Genomic DNA, 20,010 nt, shown 5'->3' with positions numbered 1-20,010 from the left:
GGGAATTAATACTGTATCATTAAGTTTTAAAATGTGTACGATGCCCCTGCTTATTTTTTGTTGGCTAAAATAGTGGTAGTCCAATTTTCAGTCTATTAAGAGAACTTGCAACATGTTACATCACAATTGTAGAATTTGGGATGGCTTTATTTCCAGTGGGTCACTATATTGTACAGTGTGCCTGAGAAGGGTAGCAAAGGTGCTAGAGTTTTTGCTTTTGCAGCATAGCTCAATTGGTAGAGCATTAAACACTTAATCCCAGGGTCATGGGTTCAAGTATTAGGACTGGCAAAACAGACTTCCAAACCAGATCCAAGATGTGTCCTGATCATCATAATGGCTCTTAATTATGTTCTGTTGGATGTTTTCTCCAGTCTAAACATCATATATCTCTATCAACTTCTCTCAAAATTCATGCAGGATCTGCCAAGAATGAGCTTCATTTGTATGATCCATTTTATCATCTTACACAGCTTATGCATGTGATTCGCACTTAATCACATTCACAACAAGCCTATTACAAGGGTGTTCAGTTATTGTTACCTTTATTAATGCTCCCTTTCTTGGTATTCAAGTTGTTTTGAATACTTGCTTACTTCCTCAGCTACATGCCTGTAGTGTGACATAATTGTAGCTGTTTGCCTTTTCCACTTACCTGAAGCAATATACTTGAAGGAGCAGGTTGTGTTATCTGTTCCTGTGAGTCTCAACAAGACCCACTTTTAATGCTGCTGCCATTCTGCTGCCCATGTCTACAAGAACCAGTCATTTTAGACATTTGAGATTCCTGAGAGAGCCTTTGCTAATGGCCTTTGGTACCTACAAAATATTTTAGCGCTGGGAATGTGGAATCTGGTCCCTGCTTCTGGTCGTTGCCTGAAAGAAGATACTTTGCTTTTTCCCATTTTTTTAGTTTGTAATAACATAAAATTTATTAGAAATATAGAGCAATGTGTTGAGTTACATTGCCTTTCCTTGAATACCATGGTGATAAGCTGCCAAATCCAGCCTCATGTAGCACAACACATATTAAAAACTTGGGGTATGCTTGCTACGGCTTTGACAAAATCTTCCTTGCTTTCCAGTATACCAACTCTGCTGGTAGGGAGGTATATTTTCTATATTTAATATAGCATTTGGTTTGCAGTTTGGTCTTGGAATATTTTTTCATAAGCTTTGTTGTGTTCCACCTGCAATGGAAATGCACTTAATCCCCATGGTAAAAAAATGCTTGAAAAGTTGAGGATTGAGAAGCGAGTAAACTAGCTGCATGTTTTTCCACTGTGAATAACCTTAATCTGTGCATGATGTGTAACCCTAGTTTTTTTGTTTTAACAGTAAATAAGCATGAGACCACCGTGGCACAGCTGCATGTGTATTCACTCTTGAAGCAATTGCACACTTTATTGGCTGACAATCTTGGCATTTTTCAGCAAAAACAAAATTTAAGGGCACAGAACATCTGTGTCTGACTTGTCAAATAAACTTGCTTGGTGTCATCTGATGGAGCCTTCTGGTAGTGAACAACTCTATGATGATCCTGACCTTGGAGGAAAATCTCAAGATCCAGAGACCAAAAGGCAGCATGAATCGGAGCAAAAGCTATCCAAAATTACCCACAATGCCTTGGAGAATATTAATGTGATTGGTCAAGGGTTGAAGCATCTCTTCCAGCATCAACGTAGGAGGTCCTCAGTGTCTCCCCATGATGTTCAGCAAGCTCAGGTTGATTTGGAGCTTGAAACGGAATTGGAAAATCAAAGCACATGTGCTGAAATTGATGGTGTCTCTACCCACCCCACAGCTCTGAACAGAGTTCTCCAACAAATCAGAGTGCCACCTAAAATGAAGAGAGGAACAAGCTTGCATAGCAGGCGGGGCAAGACAGAGCCGCCAAAGGGAAGCCCCCAAATCAACAGGAAGTCTCTCCAGGATATTCATTCAGGCCGGCCCAGGTCCTCATCAACTACTGATGCCCCTACTAATATGTCTGTGCTGGAGATGGCTTCTCCTATCTGTCTAGCTGGTGAAGAGTTTGCATCAGCAGATCGGGTGAGTTCTGTTTATAGCAAGGTGTATTTTCTTGTTGGATGCTGAAGCATTTCTTTGAAAAAATCAGCATTGAATATAGTAGCAAGGGCAATAAATATATGTGTGTGTATATCTATACAGTATGTATATTTCCTTGAAAGCCATGTACCTGAATAAAGAAGAACATGGTATAAAGTTCTTGCTGCACTGGTAATAAGGGAAGATGACTGCAAACCAGCTCTCTAATGCAACAGCTTGTTGGCAATAAAGAACAGTAGATGCTGACTTACTTTTTTATTTTTAGAAGTTGTTTAGCTTGTGGAAGTAGCAGAATCTCCCAAGTAGACTGCTTTGCACATAATAATTGACTTTTTTTTCTCCAGTAAGTCCAGCATTGGATTAAATTTAAGGTGTCAGGATCTGTATGGCCAAGAGGTAAATGGTAGTATGCAATTCCAACTGTGCAAGTTGCTGCTGTGTATACAGTAGTGTTCTTTATAGTGTGCTTTTTATTGTATTTTATGTTGAAAACTTTTAATAACATTTGATTGAAAAAAATGTATTGAGCCATATTGAAGCTTATTGTTTCATTAGATAAACTTGGTTCTGGGTATGAAATATTTTGGTCTGCAGTATAGAAGGTACGCAGAAAGATCTATGTGACAGTTCTTTTTTGAAGGGAGAGGGCAGGAAGTGGTGGTTCCATATCTTGTTGAAATTGAGGAATGGAACTGTTAGCCCTAAAGTCAGTGCAGTCATCTCTGTGTTTCCCAATTAATTCCATTTGGTTTAGTTAATGAGCAGTGCTTCCTGTTCAGATATCTAATGAAAAGTTATAAAAGGATATGTTGGAAACTTGTAACAATGCAGTGGCTATCACAACAGGGGAAATTACGCAAGTACAACAGCAGACTGAGTGAGGTGATGAGGCAGGGAAGCCTATGGGGTAGGGTGCATTGATATGGGGATCATCAGTACTCTTCAACATAGGTGGAGGAAGCAAAACTGAAGAAACAGGAAATTAAGCTAATGAATTTGGGAGAGAAGAGGCAAGTGTGTTGCAGTCGGGAAGAGGACAGGTTGGAGTGGAACAGACTCTTAAAGCATGGACTCATAGTTACTGATCTATTGTGTATTATATGGAAGTGTACTACTGTAATTCCAAGTTAACTTGTGTGTGTGTGTGGAGGTTTTCTTTATGGATGCATAGATGAGATGGAACACATTTCAATAAAAGAAGGCCACTGTGAGACAGTAATTATGAACATCAGCCTTGCTTGGCAAGGTAAAGATACTCTGCTCTGTGTTTTGCACACCTTTTTATCAATCATGAAAGTATGGACATTAGCATTTCCTTGAGTTGCTCTTGTGGAGTGGAGAGGACTGAAACAACGCCTTATTTTTAAGCATATCTGCAACCCAAAAGTACGCACCCGTCCTCACCACTTTTTAGTAGCAAGACAAGACTTTAACTGTTAACATTTTGTAAAGGTGGTTGGTTTTGATTGTGAAGAGAATATAAATAAAAAGGCCTGGTCCAGCCAATGAAGGAAACCAGATTTTCTTCCCCCACTCCATGCTTATGATGTCAGCCAAACATGCCACCAGGAAACACTTCCCCCTCCCGTTCCCCCTAATAATTAAAAAGGGCCCAGTCTTGGCCATGAATAAGCCAGGTTCTCCGCCCTCCTTCCCACCAGTCAAATGTGTTTTTGGGATAGTTTGCCACCACTCCTCTCATTGAAATGTGTGTTTGAGTGTGCATGTGTGTGACAATGATGAACGTAGAAATTAAACAATAAACAATTAAACAACTCACATAGATACATCGCTGATTACAAAGACTGGTAGGCTGGCTAGCCATAGAAAAGAAAAGAAGAAAGGCTTGTGCTTGTGGCTGCTTTAATCTTCTGCTTGCAAATGGAAGAAAAAGTACCTCGGCCTCAGAGAAGAGCATCAAGTAACTCGCAAATACATGCAACTGATTGGCTCAGATTGAAATGCTTTCTTCTGATTGGTTGGGAAGGCTCTTCATAGTTCTTGCCTAATACTATGAAACAAGAACAGACTGTATCCAAATGTGATACATTATATTGCATAGAAATGATAAGGAACATAAGAGATGTTCCTATGTGTCTTGTTATATTATATGAGTTGTAGTGGCATCATTCATGAAGAGCTAGGTGTAGACTTTTATTGTCTCAGACAAAAGTTGATTCTGTCCTTCCAAAGACATTATGGCAAACTGGGTAGTAGAGTGTTGAGTGGATTTTGGTGAAGTGAGGCATTCCTCACTGTGTATGGTATAAGTAAATAAATGCTTCATATTAAATTCTGTCATTCCCCCCCCTCAAAATGCAGCTCCCTAAAACTTAGTGTGCTAACATAGAAATACTTTTCTCCAAAAAAAATCAGAACCCACACATCAATATGGAACAAAGATACTGGTACTTTTGCAAGCTTTAGACAGAGCCCGTCTTGGTAGCCTTTTAAAATAAATAAATGAATAGAAAAAGACATTCTGCATTCTTTCTTTATTGACAGTGACATAACGATGTCATAACAAAAAATAAAAAAATTCCTTCCAATAGCACCTTAGAGACCAACTAAGTTTGTCATAGGTATGAGCTTTCGGGTGCATGCACACTGCACACGAAAGCTCATACCTATGACAAACTTAGTTGGTCTCTAAGGTGCTACTGGAAGGAATTTTTTTATTTTTTGTTTCGACTACGCCAGACCAACACGGCTACCTACCTGCAATTATAACTATGTCATGCTATCTTAATTCAGCACAGTAAAGAGTTCTAAACAACTGTGGTATAAGATAGAACTGAGCAGTATTCATAGAATCATAGAATTATAAAGTTGGAATGGACCACAATAGTAGTAGTAGTAGTAGTAGTAGTAATATTATTATTATTATTATTATAAATTTTAATTTATAAGGAGCATCTAGTCGCTCAGTGTGGGGCTCAAATCCACAGCCCTGAAGTTAAGAGTATCCTGCTGTACCAGCTGAGCTTGAAGTGTTTGAAATTCATTTGAATTTCAGATTAAACTTAGTATTCTTATCAAAAATACATATCCTATTGTAGGTGGCTGTTCTGACACTATCTTTAATGTTTTATGGAAAATGTGAGATACTTGCATTTTTTGTGTTTTCTGTTTTATGCATTAGCATACATATGAAACCAGTGTTCATTATTGATGCTCAGTACAGTTATACAGCTGAACTTGAAGACCATGACCCGTTGACTCTGAGCAAACAAAATCCAATTCAGGAAAGTTTGTTCAAAGTTACCTTTAAACTAACCTGGATTTGAGACGGATTTTCAACAGATTAACTGCATTCTATTCCAGCAACAGCAAGATTCCTGTGGCCCTGTAAATTTAACTGATTTGTACTAATTAAAGCTTGATAAGCACCAGAGAGTTAAACTTTTACCCTAATTGTTATAATCCACTTACTCTTGCTTACAAAGCTTTGTGCTGCGGTAAACTGATTTGCAGCGCAATCCTGCACAACTACTCAAATGTAAATCCTGTTGAGTTCAATGGGACTTACAGCCCAATACTGTATTTCTTTATAGGATTGCAGCCATAGGGTGATACTTGGAGCAGATCCTTGAAATCAGTGGACTTACTGATCTCTATGTATTCTAAGTATGGTTAATGTTGGATGTTATCTGTAGCATTTAACGTTTGAAAATACAGTATGCTAGGTGATCATAAAAACTGCATTTTAAAGAAATAAAGCCAAAGTGACTCATACAAGAAGTGCCAAAGTGACTCATTCAAGTAGTGTAGCATATAACTGGTGCTAGCAGTCTATAGGAAGGAGCTATACTCTCTCTGCTGGTTCTACTGGAATGTCATCTTTAGGAAGCTTGTATCTGACAACAGCTGGTCAAGGCACATTAATGAAAGATTGCTGTCTCCTTTCCATGGTGTCTGTGGTGTGGCTGGTTGTTAAACGGTGTAGTGGCAAAGGAAAAGCCATGTGGCAGGTTTGATCTGGTGGTGGTTGTCCTACGAGTTCCAGAGTGATTCCTTTGGTAATCTAAAATGATGCATCAGTGCTTATAGCATGTATCTTCCCTGTATGTGTGTGTAGTCTAAATTAATATAAAAGCTATCTTTAGCCATCTCACCCCTTGCTTTTTCTTTCAAGACCAATTGCAGTTGTTAACAGTCGTCAACAGGTTTACCACTCCTATCAGCCAATCACCCATTTCCACCACCCTTCTGAGTAATACCCCTCCCCACCCTCTTCTGACTATACATAAGGGTCTGGTGACTTCTGTTTCAGTGTATCTGAAGAAGTGTGCATGCACACGAAAGCTCATACTGTACCTATGACAAACTTAGTTGGTCTCTAAGGTGCTACTGGAAGGATTTTTATTTTATTTTTTGTTTCAAGTCACAGCAAGCTACTGTTGGTTCTTTCACCTCCTTTGGGCCAGCCTGTAAAAGGCGCCCATACAACCCAGAAAAGTGCTGCCAGATGACATAATGAGGATGCAATGGAGGCAGCAAATTATGCCTTCTTTGCTGCTTTCACTGCCACAGGTAGGCTCGATAATGAGCCCTTACTGTTGTTCAGTTGCATTCATTCAGATCTTTCCTCCACTTGCGTTCAAGCCATCTCCCAGCTTGTTTCCTCACCCTAAGCTCTGGAATATTGTCTTGTCCAAGTATAATGGATGTATTTGTTGTACAGGTGGTTTTTAAACACATGAATTATAAAATGTTTCTCATAGGAGGTAGTGGTCACTTTAAAAGAGGGACAGTTAAATGGAATCCTTTTGTAGAATAAGAATTCTGCAGACCAGTTTCTGGAGATTCTTTCAGTTGTGATGGAAAAGAGAGAGCTCTAACTTCCAAATTACCTGTATTCTGGCGAGGTTAAACTACGGAAAGCTTGATAAGCAATCTTAATTATTAAAACTTGCATGATGGATTTTACTAGTTCTTGAAAGGACACTTGGCATGGGCAGTGTGCTGCAGAACAGGCCTGTTTGGTCAATTGAAACCCAAAGCAATGAGTGTGTGCTGTTTTTTATCCCTGCTCCTTAGAGGTTTACTAGACTACCTTGTAGCCTATAGACTAGAGAAGCAGCGAAGACTAGAGCATGAGTCTGTGAAAAGTTTAAATGGCCAATGTTGGTATAGTGATGAATTGAAACACTAATGAAACTAACAGAAGAGTCATGGAAGAAGATCGGGATAGCCAAGGATCAGAGGGTGATGATGTAAGTTAAGAGAATATTTAAAAATTTCTGTGTTAAAGTGCTCTTTCTTTTTCTTTCTTTCTTTTAAATCAAGCTTTAAAGGTGTCCAGCACAAACTACCTGGTGTTTGACTCACATTATCTGCTCTTGAGTGGCTACCATGCATGCAAATTTCATACAGTTCTGTCAAAGGAAAAAACATAGCACTCTCTCTGTGTGTGTGTGTGTGTGTACACACACACGTATGTGTACCATAGATATATGCAGTCCTATTTTCCTTAAAAAAATGTTTATTGGTACTGTCATTTTCCTACTCATATTAAAATACTGCCCCTCAATGAGGCCAAACTTAAATTCACAAAATATTTAGGGGTAGGTGTACCCCTGCGTACCCCCAGGAAAAAAAGCACTGGATATATCCCTGTAATAGTGAATGTGGGAGGTACAAAGCTAGCTTCACATTTTTCAAATCAGAATTTGGAGTAGATATCTTGGTTAATAAGAGTTCATTTTATTTAAAATGCACAAATGAAGTGTTGTTGCCTTGTACAGAGATAGGATTGCATTGTTGTGTGTTGGAGCAAGATAAGAAATGTTTAGATGGCAGTAAGTGGGCTAATTGCATGTTGATAAGGCTGTCTCAGAACTGCAAGATTGCATTACAAGCTGACATAAATCTCTGTCTTTGAATTGTGCAAAGAGACCTTGTATATACTAGGCACTATTACTGGATCAATGAATACAAGATGTAAGAGTATGGGCTATTAGGAACAACATGCAATGGTTGAGGTGTGTGTAGGTAGACTTTCCATATTCTTTCTTTGCAATAAACAAATAGGCTCACAGTAGGAAATATTTCAGACTCTGAGCTATTTAGCCAGTTAAGAATTCAAGTGTAGTCCCATGGTCAGAAGGTAAATGCCTGCACACATGACAAATGCACACAGAGGTATAATGTTCTCTGATGTGCTGGCTAGGCCAAGGTTTTTATTAGTGTGCAGTTGGAGACAAAATGTGCATTTGGGAGAAAAATTGTGCTGTTGGTAAGCTGATAATGTGCAGTTGGAAAAGGGGGTGGTGGTTAGACACATTAGGCATATGTGTTTATAAAGCACTTAAATTACAGGCAAAATCAGGGACAGCATGTACACAAATTATATAAAGGTGGAATGTGCTCAGTTGTTGTTGTTTAGTCGTTCAGTCGTGTCCGACTCTTCGTGACCTCATGGACCAGAGCACGCCAGGCTCAGTACCTGTACTTAAACTGCCCAGACCATATTAAAACACCACCTTCTTTTGGGCTGGTATCTCTTTTTCTCTACATTCATCTCTGGGAAGATTATGCTTTGCTGTATTTGTATCCTTGTATTCTTTTTTGTGCCTGTTAAGTTGCTGAACTAAGGCAGATTGATAAATGAATCATCACTGTATTGTAGATAAGAACTACGGACTCCCGTGGAGAAACTGCCACTGATGCAGGGTGTAAGCAAGTAGTAAAGCATGTTCAGCCTTTTTTTTAAAGTGTGGAGTGACTGATGAGGAATTTGTGCAGTTGGAAAATAGTTATAAAAACAAAACAAAAAGAAAACTTAGGCTAGACTTCAACTTGTACCAGAACTTGGCTTCAGAACCAATTTCAGTTCTTAGCTATAGTGCTTGTGGAGGGGGCAAAGAGAGAAGTCATGCAGCTGTGCATATACAACACAAACTAAAAATACTTCTGTTTCAGCAAGTATACCCAATCATGTAATTTTATTATGTATACTTTTTCTTAAAGTTTGTGATTTATATGTCTATTTTGAAAAATATTTGAAAGCTATGGCTTTTGTTAAGACAGCATTGGATTAGAGGAACAATGGCTATAAATAGCAAAACAATAGGCTATATCCCACCCCTTGAAACAGCAGTTTCTGCATGGCAAACTGAATATTTTGCTGTGCAGAATTTACTACCACAACTTGGATGTGAAATATTATTTACTTAAAACCACGAGGCAGTTGACCTGAATTCCATTTCCTAGCCTCAGAACATTTCTCTTAAGTGACTGCTGTTCTCACAGAAGAAAAATGAATCGGAGAGACTTCTCAAACTTTAACATTTTGCCAATAGAGGGTGCTGTGGACCTTTTTATCTCTCTGTTTCAAATGACTAATGTTATAGCTAATGTAGAATGGTAATATAGCTAAATCATGACTTCCAATAGTTGGTTTGATAACAACTTAAAAATTTTGGGGAGGAGAAGTGATTCTTTGCCCGCTTGCATAAAGGCGGAATGTAAATATGCCTATGCATTTCTCTTATGTTATTTGACAGCTGTAGTCAGTTTTCCATTTTTTTTACGGTAGAGGTAAGTCATTAAACCAAGCTTGTATATATTACATAGAATATGCCCCACAACACTTTGGGTAAGCCAGACTCAAACTGAAAATATCCACCCAAACATCATATAGGTCTGTGCATTTTAAAGAGTACTCATAATATCAACTGCTGCATTGCCTAAAATATCAGTTAGAGCTCATATATAGTTAATGCATATCCTTGTGATTAATAATACTTAACTTTTACCTTTTAAAAAGGTAAAGGTACCCCTGACTGTTAGGTCCAGTCGCGAACGACTCTGGGGTTGCGGTGCTCCTCTCGCTCTATAGGCCAAGGAAGCCGGCGTTTGTCCACAGACAGCTTCCGGGTCATGTGGCCAGCATGACTAAGCCGCTTTTGGTGAACCAGAACAGCGCACGGAAACGCCGTTTACCTTCCCGCTGGAGTGGTGCCTATCTACTTGCACTTCATGCTTTCGAACTGCTAGGTTGGCAGGAGCAGGGACTGAGCAATGGGAGCTCACTCTGTTGCGGGGATTTGAACCGCCGGCCTTCCGATCAGCAAGCCCAAGGCTCAGTGGTTTAGACCACAGCGCCACCTGCGACCCTTTTACCCACCTGGAATACTCTTGCAGTGTCAATAGAATGTACATTGAATGAATTTTCGTTTACACTAACTCAGTAACTCCTTGGATTTATTAATTTATGCAACACACATTAATACTTTAACAAGCTTGCAGTATGGCCTGTGATGTCTCACTCAAGTCTCAGTTATAATATGCTAATTTGATTTAGGCTGCAATCCTGTGTGCCCTTAATCTGCTTGCAGTGAATTAATTGGAATCATGTAATGCATCTCCCATAACACGGACATTTTGCACAGTTTGTTGATAGTGGTTACCTTACATTCTTCTTCTTTTGAGATTCTTGTAGTTTATGAAACTAGAGCGTTTTCCACTTCTGTAACTTAATTGCTCAGCTTTCTTATTTAATACAGCATTAATTTGTAACATTTAACAAGGACTTCCGTTGCTTTTTATAAATGATAATAAAACGGACTATTATTATAAACCTAGACAGCATCTTAAAAAACAGAGACATCACCTTGCCGACAAAGGTCCGTATAGTTAAAGCTATGGTTTTCCCAGTAGTGATGTATGGAAGTGAGAGCTGGACCACAAAAAAGGCTGATTGCCGAAGAATTGATGCTTTTGAATTATGGTGCTGGAGGAGACTCTTGAGAGTCCCATGGACTGCAAGAAGATCAAACCTCTCCATTCTGAAGGAAATCAGCCCCGAGTGCTCACTGGAAGGACAGATCCTGAAGCTGAGGCTCCAATACTTTGGCCACCTCATGAGAAGAGAAGACTCCCTGGAAAAGGCCCTGATGTTGGGAAAGATGGCGGGCACAAGGAGAAGGGGATGACAGAGGATGAGATGGTTGGACAGTGTCATAGAAGCTACCAACATGAGTCTGACCAAACTGTGGGAGGCAGTGGAAGTCAGGAGTGCCTGGTGTGCTCTTGTCCATGGGGTCACGAAGAGTCGTACATGACTAAACAACTAAACAACAACAAAATTTGTATACCGCCCTTCATCTGTAGGTCTCAGGGTGGTTCACAGCCTAAAAATACAAGATAAAAAAAATTACAAAAGGCATTATAAAAGCAAGAAGAGAAACAAACCAATAACCCTCATTCCCCACCACCACCTGCCACAAACACAGTTAAAAGAGTACTTTTGCCTGGCTCCTAAGGGTGTATTATGAAGGCCAAGTCTCCTTGGGGAGAGCATTCCACAGATGGTGAGCCACTGCAGAAAAGGTGACAGTTGTGTGTTTATCTCAACATTTCAGTTGTCTTAACTGTAGTGTGTGCATCTGTGTGTACTCTGTATTCAGGATGTAGAAAAAATAGGCATTCAAGGTCTATATTATGCATGTTTACTTCAGAATAGTGATTTAGCAGCATCCTGCGTCCCAAAGATGGCCAATTTGGATTGCCACTTGGACCACGAGACCGCAAGTGTATTGGAAGCTGGCATTCTATCATGCTCTGTGAGACAGGGATTGTTTTCTCATCTGTTTGCCCACCCTCCACTACCTAGGCAGTGCTGCTCTTACCACCAGCTTTTGAAGTACATGTAAAAGAGTAAGCAAACGTGAGTGGGGTGTTTGGAGCTATAGACTTTGTGTACTTGGACTTCCAGAAAAGCCCTTGACAAAAGCCCTTGCCAGGGCTCCTGAGTCAACTTACTAGTAGCGGGATAAGACAATGAGTCCCCTTATGGTTTAGTAACCGGTTAAACTATAAGATGCAGAGTCTGAGTAGGAGCCAGTGATTAGTTCTCACAACAGAAGGAAGAAGTCGGATTGTTGCCAAGGGATCTGTATTTGGATGGTCACTTTTTAACTTGCTCAATTGCATATGATTATACCAAAATTAGGATGATAAAAATAAAAATGGCTTATGAGGAAGCCAAACACCAAAAACCCGGAAGTGAATGCTTCCATTTTTAAACTCTCCTCGGAAGTTGAATGGCTTCTGAGGTGTGTTTCTCAATTTTCCCCATTGAACTTGCTGACAGCCCTTTGATCCTCGGTTTTTGAACATTTCAGAAGTTGAATGGATTATATTCAAAAACCGAGGTTCCACTGTACTGCATGCTAGGAATCATTAGAAAAGGAACTTTCTCTTGATACAAAACTAAGAGTCATCCAAATATGGTGGGAGATTCAGGACAGAAAAAAGGAGTACATACATTGCATAGGTAAATATGGAATTACCAGTCAATTAAATGACTTTAGAAGGGGATTCAACAAATTCACAGATTAATGGTATATGTGATTACTTGTCACGATGGCTGTTTCCTTAGGAACCAGAGGCAGCATGACTGAATACCAATTGCTGGGGGAAAGTAGTACAGTGGTACCTCAGGTTAAGAACTTAATTCATTCTGGAGGTCCGTTCTCAACCTGAAACTGTTCTTAACCTGAGGTACCACTTTAGCTAATGGGGCCTCCTGCTGCCGCTGCACTGCCAGAGCACAATTTCTGTTCTCATCCTGAAGCAAAGTTCTTAACCCGAGGTACTGTTTCTGGGTTAGCGGAGTCTGTAACCTGAAGCGTCTGTAACCCGAGGTACCACTGTAATAGAGGGTTGTTTTTTTCCTATGGACTTTCCATAGGACACTGTGAGAAACGGGAATCACCTGAAGTAGATAGGTGTTTGTTCTAATGTAGCAGAACTGCTCTTATGTATCTGCCAACACAAGAGGCAAGCAGTTAGTGACACTCCTAACAGGCCTCTAGACTCAATGCAACTTTTGAGGGAAGAGCAAGGAATTGTAGATGAGGTGGGCTCAGACATCACCCGTGCCACCTCTACTTTCTGACTACCGGCAAATCCTATTGAAAGTTTAACTTTCTGGCCAAGAACAGTGGCCCAGACTGTTTCCGGGACCCTTTAGAGTGTGGCATGGATGGCTCTCCAAACAGGGCCTGCAGGTTAGGGAGGAAGGGTGGCAGAAGATAGTGGGGACAGCAGAAGGCAGCAGCAGCCAACTTCAGACTGTGCTATGTGTTGCATTGCTTCTGCTCTCCTTTGCAATACAGTGGTACCTCGGTTTACAAACACAATTGGTTCCGGAAGTCTGTACTTAACCTGAAGCGTATTTAACCTGAAGTGAACTTTCCCATTGAAAATAATGGAAAGTGGATTAATCCGTTCCAGGCGGTCCATGGAGTACTTAAACTGAAGCGTACCTGAAGTATGACTGTAGTGTATGAGTGCAACTGTTCTAGACTTAATTTCTGGTGAGCCACTGAAAGACTCTACTCTGTCACCACAGTTTGTTGGGGTGGGGCGAGGATCTGAATAACCTGTTTGCAACATGAAGACTCCATGTCTGTAAATGCTGGTTGCATATGTCTTCTTTAGGCTGCTGGTATTATTAGAAGCCTCATTACTGTCTTTATCACTCTCCTTAGGCTTCATGAATGTTGATTGCCTGAGTCATTGAAATGTGTTGTGGGTTTGTTATTCTGCCTAAAGCATGTTTCAAAATAATGCCTTGCTGCATTTCGATGTCAAGAACTCAAAGAAATGGAGCAAAGAAACGGTGTGCTGATGCTCCGTGAATGCTTTATTTATAAAGTGTGCTCATTTTACACCCAATAAGACTTTCTGGATCAAAATACTTGGAACCTGTTTCAGAAATAACTGTGAGGGTGTTGTGGTACCGGTATTAAACCTGTGGCAGTCTAGTGAAAGTAGCCTAATGGGTTTTGTAGCATTGTATCAGTCTTTTGGCATCTTTACTTAATTTGAAACCAGTGCACATTGGGCCAGATTCAACCCAGTAGTCGCCCTAGTGGAAGCCATTGCAGCAAGTCCTGCTAGTACATCAGGAGTTCCATCAGCTGTGCATCCCCACACCCTCCTCACATTTGTTTGGGAGAGTTAACACAGTTTCCCTGGTCTAGCTCCTCTTCTTCCTTCTCAGACTGCTGCTGAGAGCTTAAATGTCCTATTAAAAAGTTATTTATCTGAAGCTTGAACTATTAACCTTTTAAATACTCTCTGTGCCTCTCTGGAAACCTGTAATGGCAATGTCTAGCTAACTAGTTTAGAAATATGTAATATAGTGGATCTTGATGATTAAAGTTTAATATGTACCCTGATTTTAGAAGCAGGGGGAAAAAGCTGAGATCTTTGTTTCTGAAAAGGGTAAATCTGTATTGTAATTGGTGAAAAAGAACATGGTATCTTAATCTTTTGCCCTAGTCCACTATCAGATGCATGAACTGGTCATGTGTATGCAGAGATATGTGATTAATAATAATAATATGAACCCAACATTGAAGGAAAGAGCGAGATTTTGCAGGTGAATGAGCCAAAATAGATAGGAAAACAGAGTGACCACTCTGGTTTTTTGGAAGGGTCAGTTTTTAGATTTGTATCTCCATTATGTGGCCTGCTGCCATTGATGAATATCTGATTTGGATATAGGTGATATGTGTAAGCAAGAATAGGCCTACCACTCAGGACCTGGAAGAAAAAATAATAATAAGGGACTAAAGGTTTTTGTCCTGAAAATGTTTTGGCATAAAGTGGTAGATGACAAATGGAGTTTGTAGTCTTTTTCTGGTTAGGATTGATTGATGCCCAGCTGGCCTTCTTGATCCATACTCTGAATGATCCCCCCCCCCCCCATTGACTTCATATTGTGGTGATGCTTCTCCTTCACATTCCCACTCCCCATGAATTCATTTCTCATACATTCCCCATATATATATATATATATATATATATATATATATATATATATATAGTGTCGGGCTGTTAATTGCTGTACAGTGGTGGTATGTAGTAGTCCTGAATAAGTGGGATGTGTATGAAATTTGAAGCCAGAAATAAACAAACGTTAGTGTTGATCAGAACAAGGTTCAAGCCAAGTTATGAGTAACTAGTTCAGGGGTAGCCAACATGATGCAAGCATAACCAAAACATCTGAAGGGTACCATGTTGGCTACCCCTGATCCAGTTTATTTACTGTGAAATGAAATAACATTGTTTTCTGTAATGGACACTGATGGCTAGAAGATGACAGAAGCCTGGGGCTTTGCAGCTAGGTGGCTGATAAGGAACTGGGGCTAGGATTCCAAAGGCATGTTTTCTTCTTGTTGAGCTAATGCTGCTTTACATGCTAGCATTATTTGGGTGTTTGCTCAACTAGTGTGCTCACAACAAAATCACCATCATACATTTTATATTCCTAAAGAAGCAAAGTGGCTTTCGGCTTGTAAAGGGTGCTAAATGGTATTGCTTACTTTCCAGTTTACCCCAAAATTTCCATTTTATTTACCGTGGGGGGAGTGGGAACAGGAAAAAGCTTCACAATTTTTGGAAATTTTGCACATCTAGTGATGGCTGTTCTGCGTCCTTGCAGTTGTACCTGGATAGCATCTCTTTCTTTTTATGGTGCTTAGTTTTGATGTGATTTTTATCTTGAACAGGCAAAAGCAAAATCCTGTCAACCCAAATTAAAATCAAGTGGGTGTTTGGCATATTCCATGGTTTTCATATTTGTAAGGAGACACTTGACGATATTACAGTGATGAAATATCTTTTTACAGTGAGTAAAACTAGAAAAAGCACACGTTTTTCTTGCTCAGAATACTTGTATTTAATCAGTGGCAACCTGGTCAGTCAGGTCACACTTTTATTACCTGTGGTCAAAGGCCATTGCAAAAATTCAAACAGGCTCAAGGCCCACAACAAATCAATGTTTGCAGATACAAACATTGCAAAGCCAGAATAAAGGATAAAGAACAAGCAATAAAACAAAGGATAAGAAAGCAGTAAAATGAATAATCAAATTATAATCAAATTGCTGTATCACCAGGATAATTTATAGCTACCCCTGAAAGCACCTTTCCATAGATCCTTTTCAGCAGCCAGTGCAAAAAGACACCTTATAAGTCAAAGTCAGTATCTAAAAATAGAGAAGACTTGTTTGGGATGATGGTTTTTGAGGGCAATCCCAATAAATCCCAATAAAATAATACCCAGACACTTAAAACATGATTTAAAGTACATAGGACAAAATATGTGGAAGATTTTTCATCTCAGTGGTTTAGCAAAGACAGTCAAGGGCGTAGCCAGGATCAAAACTAGGGGGGGGGGGCAAGCCATGATCATTCAGGGGCGGGGCCACAAAGTGGGAACGTGGGCGGGGCTACAGGGCCAGCTGGCCTGACGACATCGTGGTGGCGGCAGCGGCCACCTTGTGCTTCTGGGGCTGGCAACGGCGGCGGCTACCCTGCTTGGCTGGAGAGGACGGGAGGGTCGGGCAGGCAAGAGGGGGTGACAGGGTGGGCGAGGGCAAGGCAAGGCACGGCCGCAGTCACGACGGCTCCGAGGCGTTGCTGCATATCAGCATAATATTTCAACCATGTTGTGGGTTCAAGCCCCACCTTAGGAAAAAATTCCTGCATTGCAGGGGGTTTGACTAGATGACCCTTGTGGTCCCTTCCGACTACAATTCTATGATTCTATTGATATATTGCCATAGCATATGCATCATTCTGCTTTCTTGAATTGTCCTACTCCTAGGCATAGCAGCCAACGCCTAGAGGCCTAGGTGCCTCCCCCCCCCAAATACTAGTAAATACCGTATGTGAAAGAGTCATCCCCCCCATGTTGATGGGCTTTCTATGTGGGGCTTATCTGCCCCCCCACATATTTTATTAAGAATGGAAGAGGGAGGGAAGGAAGGAAGAAATAGAGAGAGGGATAACTCATATTTGTGGGTGCCTCTGGGTGACGCTGTGATGCTGGAACTCTGCAGCAAGAGGACGGGAGGGTCGGGCAGGCGAGAGGGGGTGGCAGTGCGGGTGTGGGCGAGGGAAGGCACGGCCGCAGTCTCGATGGCTCCGAGGCGTTGCTGCATATCAGCATAATATTTCAACCATGTTGTGGGTTCAAGCCCCACCTTGGGGGAAAAATCCTGCATTGCAGGGGGTTGGACTAGATGACCCTTGTGGTCCCTTCCGACTACAATTCTATGATTCCATTGATATATTACCATAGCATATGCATCATTCTGCTTTCTTGAATTGTCCTACTCCTAGGCATAGCAGCCAAATCCTAGAGGCCTAGGTGCCTCTCCCCCCCCCCCCAATTACTGGTAAATACCGTATTTGAAAGAGTCACCCCCCCCCATTTTGATGGGCTTTCTATGTGGGGCTTATCTGCCCCCCCCCCAGTATTTTATTATGGATGGAAGAGGGAGGGAAGGAAGGAATAATAGAGAGAGGGATACCTCATATTTGTGGGTGCCTCTGGGTGATGCTGTGAAGCTGGAACTCTGCAGCAAGAGGATGGGAGGGTCGGGCAGGGGAGAGGGGGTGGCAGGGCAGGCGAGGGCGAGGCAAGACAGGGCCGCAGTCTCGATGGCTCCGAGGCGTTGCTGCATATCAGCATAATATTTCAACCATCTTGTGGGTTCAAGCCCCACATTGGGGAAAAATTCCTGCATTGCAGGGGGTTGGACTAGATGACCCTTGTGGTCCCTTCCGACTACAATTCCATGATTCTATTGATATATTACCATAGCATATGCATGATTCTGCTTTCTTGAATTGTCCTAGGCATAGCAGCCAACTCCTAGAGGCCTAGGTGCCTCCCCCCCCAAAAGAAATTACTGGTAAATACTGTATTTTAAAGAGTCTTTCCCCCCCCCCATGTTGATGGGCTTTCTATGTGGGGCTTATCTGCCCCCCCCCAGTATTTTATTGAGGATGGAAGAGGGAGGAAAGGAAGGAAGAAATAGAGAGAGGGATAACTCACATTTGTGGGTGCCTCTGGGTGACGCTGTGATGTACAGGAGCCTTGTAAGCAGCTTTCTCTCTGCTTGATTTACAGCAGGCACGTCCAACAGGTAGATTGTGATCTACCAGTAGATCACTGGATGTCTGTGGTAGATCACTGCTAGATCACTGGCACCCCTAAAAAAAGCTCACCCAAATTTTTCCTCCTCCCTAAAAAAAGCTGAACTATGACCTGAAGCCCTAAACAAAAATGGGCCTCCCTCCCTCCTAAAAGAAGCTCAACAAGTTTGACCTAAACCCCCCAAAACAGGGCTTCCCTTCCTTAAAAAAACTCAACAGCTTTGACCTGAACCCCCCAAAAGGGGGTAGATCACTCCCAGTTTTTAACTCTGTGAGTAGATCAGAGTCTCTTGGGAGGTGGCCACCCCTGATTTACAGTATACAGATGCAGGAGGAGGGGCAGACTGGAACACCAATGCTTTTTATAAACATCACTGTGTCTATCAAAGCTACAGCCCCCCCCCTTCTTATTCACTTCCTTTTAGCCTTGCAGGGCCACCTTAGTCAAATTGAATCCTCTGCACCCTCATTAAATCGCCAATAGAACTGTTAATGCGATCCCTGAATGCCCATTAACAACTCCCACTGAATAACAATAGGGTGAATAGGGTGGACCTTGCCTGAAGGGATATTCTGCTCCATTGTCTTAACTGCTTAAGTACTGGTAGCCACTTTGCTTTATTTATTTGATGTGTTTTTGTTACAGCTGTGTTCCCGCCCCCAGCAAATGGAGAGCTGCTCTTGCTAAAGCAAAGCCCTTTCCACTTCAGTTTTTGGAGGGGCAAAGTATTGGTTATGGTCTGTAAAATACAATATTTTTTTGCTTCTAGGGGGGGGGCAGCTGCCCCCTCCTGCCCCCCCTGTCTACACCCATGAAGACAGTTCCATTGAACCAGAAGAATCCAATCGTATTTGCCATCAGTTGTGGTGGCTGGCATAGTCTGAAAAGAGCTGTAAAGATCCAATACTGACCATCCTCTGTAGCTCAGTTTTTATAGGTGTCCACCTTTCAGTCACTGACGTGTATCCATCAGATAAACACATGTCTGCTGGAATGCAGTGGGCTTCCATTGGTGTTTTTTTATAATTAGCAGAAAATACAAGGTGCACTTCCAGCTGGGATCAGCTCCACTTTGGAACTCTGATTAAACAGTGTTGAATGTAAGCCCCGCTGCAAAGAAAGAACAGAATGCACATACAATGTCAGGTAAGTAATAGGTGGACATGGCTGGTCTCACCTCTGCCGTAAGGCATGCCTGAGGCAAGAGTCAACAAATAGGGAACTCTGCAATGAACTACCTTCATTCTCTGGTCCTGTCCACAGAGCCTGCAGTAACTTACACTACCAGAAATGCAGACGGAATTAAATTCATCCCATGGGAGTTGATGGAAGGGCAGAAAATGAAGATTTACACTGCCGCCATCCCAGTTTGGGCCACACAACCCTCTGTCCAGGAGCAGTTAGAATGCAACTTACTGTATTTTTCGCTCCATAGGACACACCTGGCTATAGTTTTTAGAGGAGGAAAACAAGAAAAAAATATTTTGCTTTCTTGAAGGGGAAAAAAAATCCTGTTTTATGGGGTTCAACTCACAGTTCTGCAGCTTCTCTAGGAAAGGAAAGAGACCCATTTCTACAGTTTCCAGACAGATAATCTAATCAGCCAGTCACATGTCTCCCTCTGCAGACAACAATTGAGGCCTAGGCAAGGGGCCGGGAAGGGCCAGGAAGGGAGCTAGCTCCCTTATCTCCCTCCCCGATCTCTTGCAATCAGCTGCTGAGCGGGTTCCTTTCAACACTCTCTTTTCCTCTTGTTAGCCTTTAGCTATTTCTTTAAAAAAAAACAATTAAAAAACCGATCTGCCTTTAGCCCCTGGGCATTTCTGCTCCAGGGACCACACATTCGCTCCATAAGACACACAGACATTTCCTCTTATTTTTAAGGAGGAAAAAAGTGTGTCTTATGGAATGAAAAATACGGTAATTTGTACAGGAGATAAATGCACTAGCCTAAAATACATAATTTAGAACTTT

At 41.4% G+C, this 20,010-nt stretch overlaps 1 protein-coding gene across 2 annotated transcripts in view; it reads left to right on the top strand.

Moving 5' to 3' along the window:
- The window catches only part of TMCC1 (transmembrane and coiled-coil domain family 1), a 100,665-nt gene that overhangs the window by 15,531 nt on the left and 65,124 nt on the right, over window positions 1-20,010 (top strand). Inside the window, exon 3 of one of the 2 annotated variants that reach the window (XM_035106539.2) lies at window positions 1,805-2,052. In XM_035106539.2, the coding sequence (XP_034962430.2) occupies window positions 1,846-2,052 (207 nt within the window). In that variant the 5' untranslated portion in view covers window positions 1,805-1,845. Of the gene's footprint in view, window positions 1-1,338; window positions 2,053-20,010 lie in introns of both variants that reach the window. The other variant, XM_035106538.2, reaches the window with a different exon arrangement.

This window comes from Zootoca vivipara, chromosome 2 (genome assembly GCF_963506605.1).
Source record: "Zootoca vivipara chromosome 2, rZooViv1.1, whole genome shotgun sequence".
Classification (NCBI taxonomy): Eukaryota; Metazoa; Chordata; class Lepidosauria; order Squamata; family Lacertidae; genus Zootoca; species Zootoca vivipara.
Note: the sequence above shows the minus strand (reverse complement) of the source record. Positions and strands in the feature narration are given on the sequence as shown.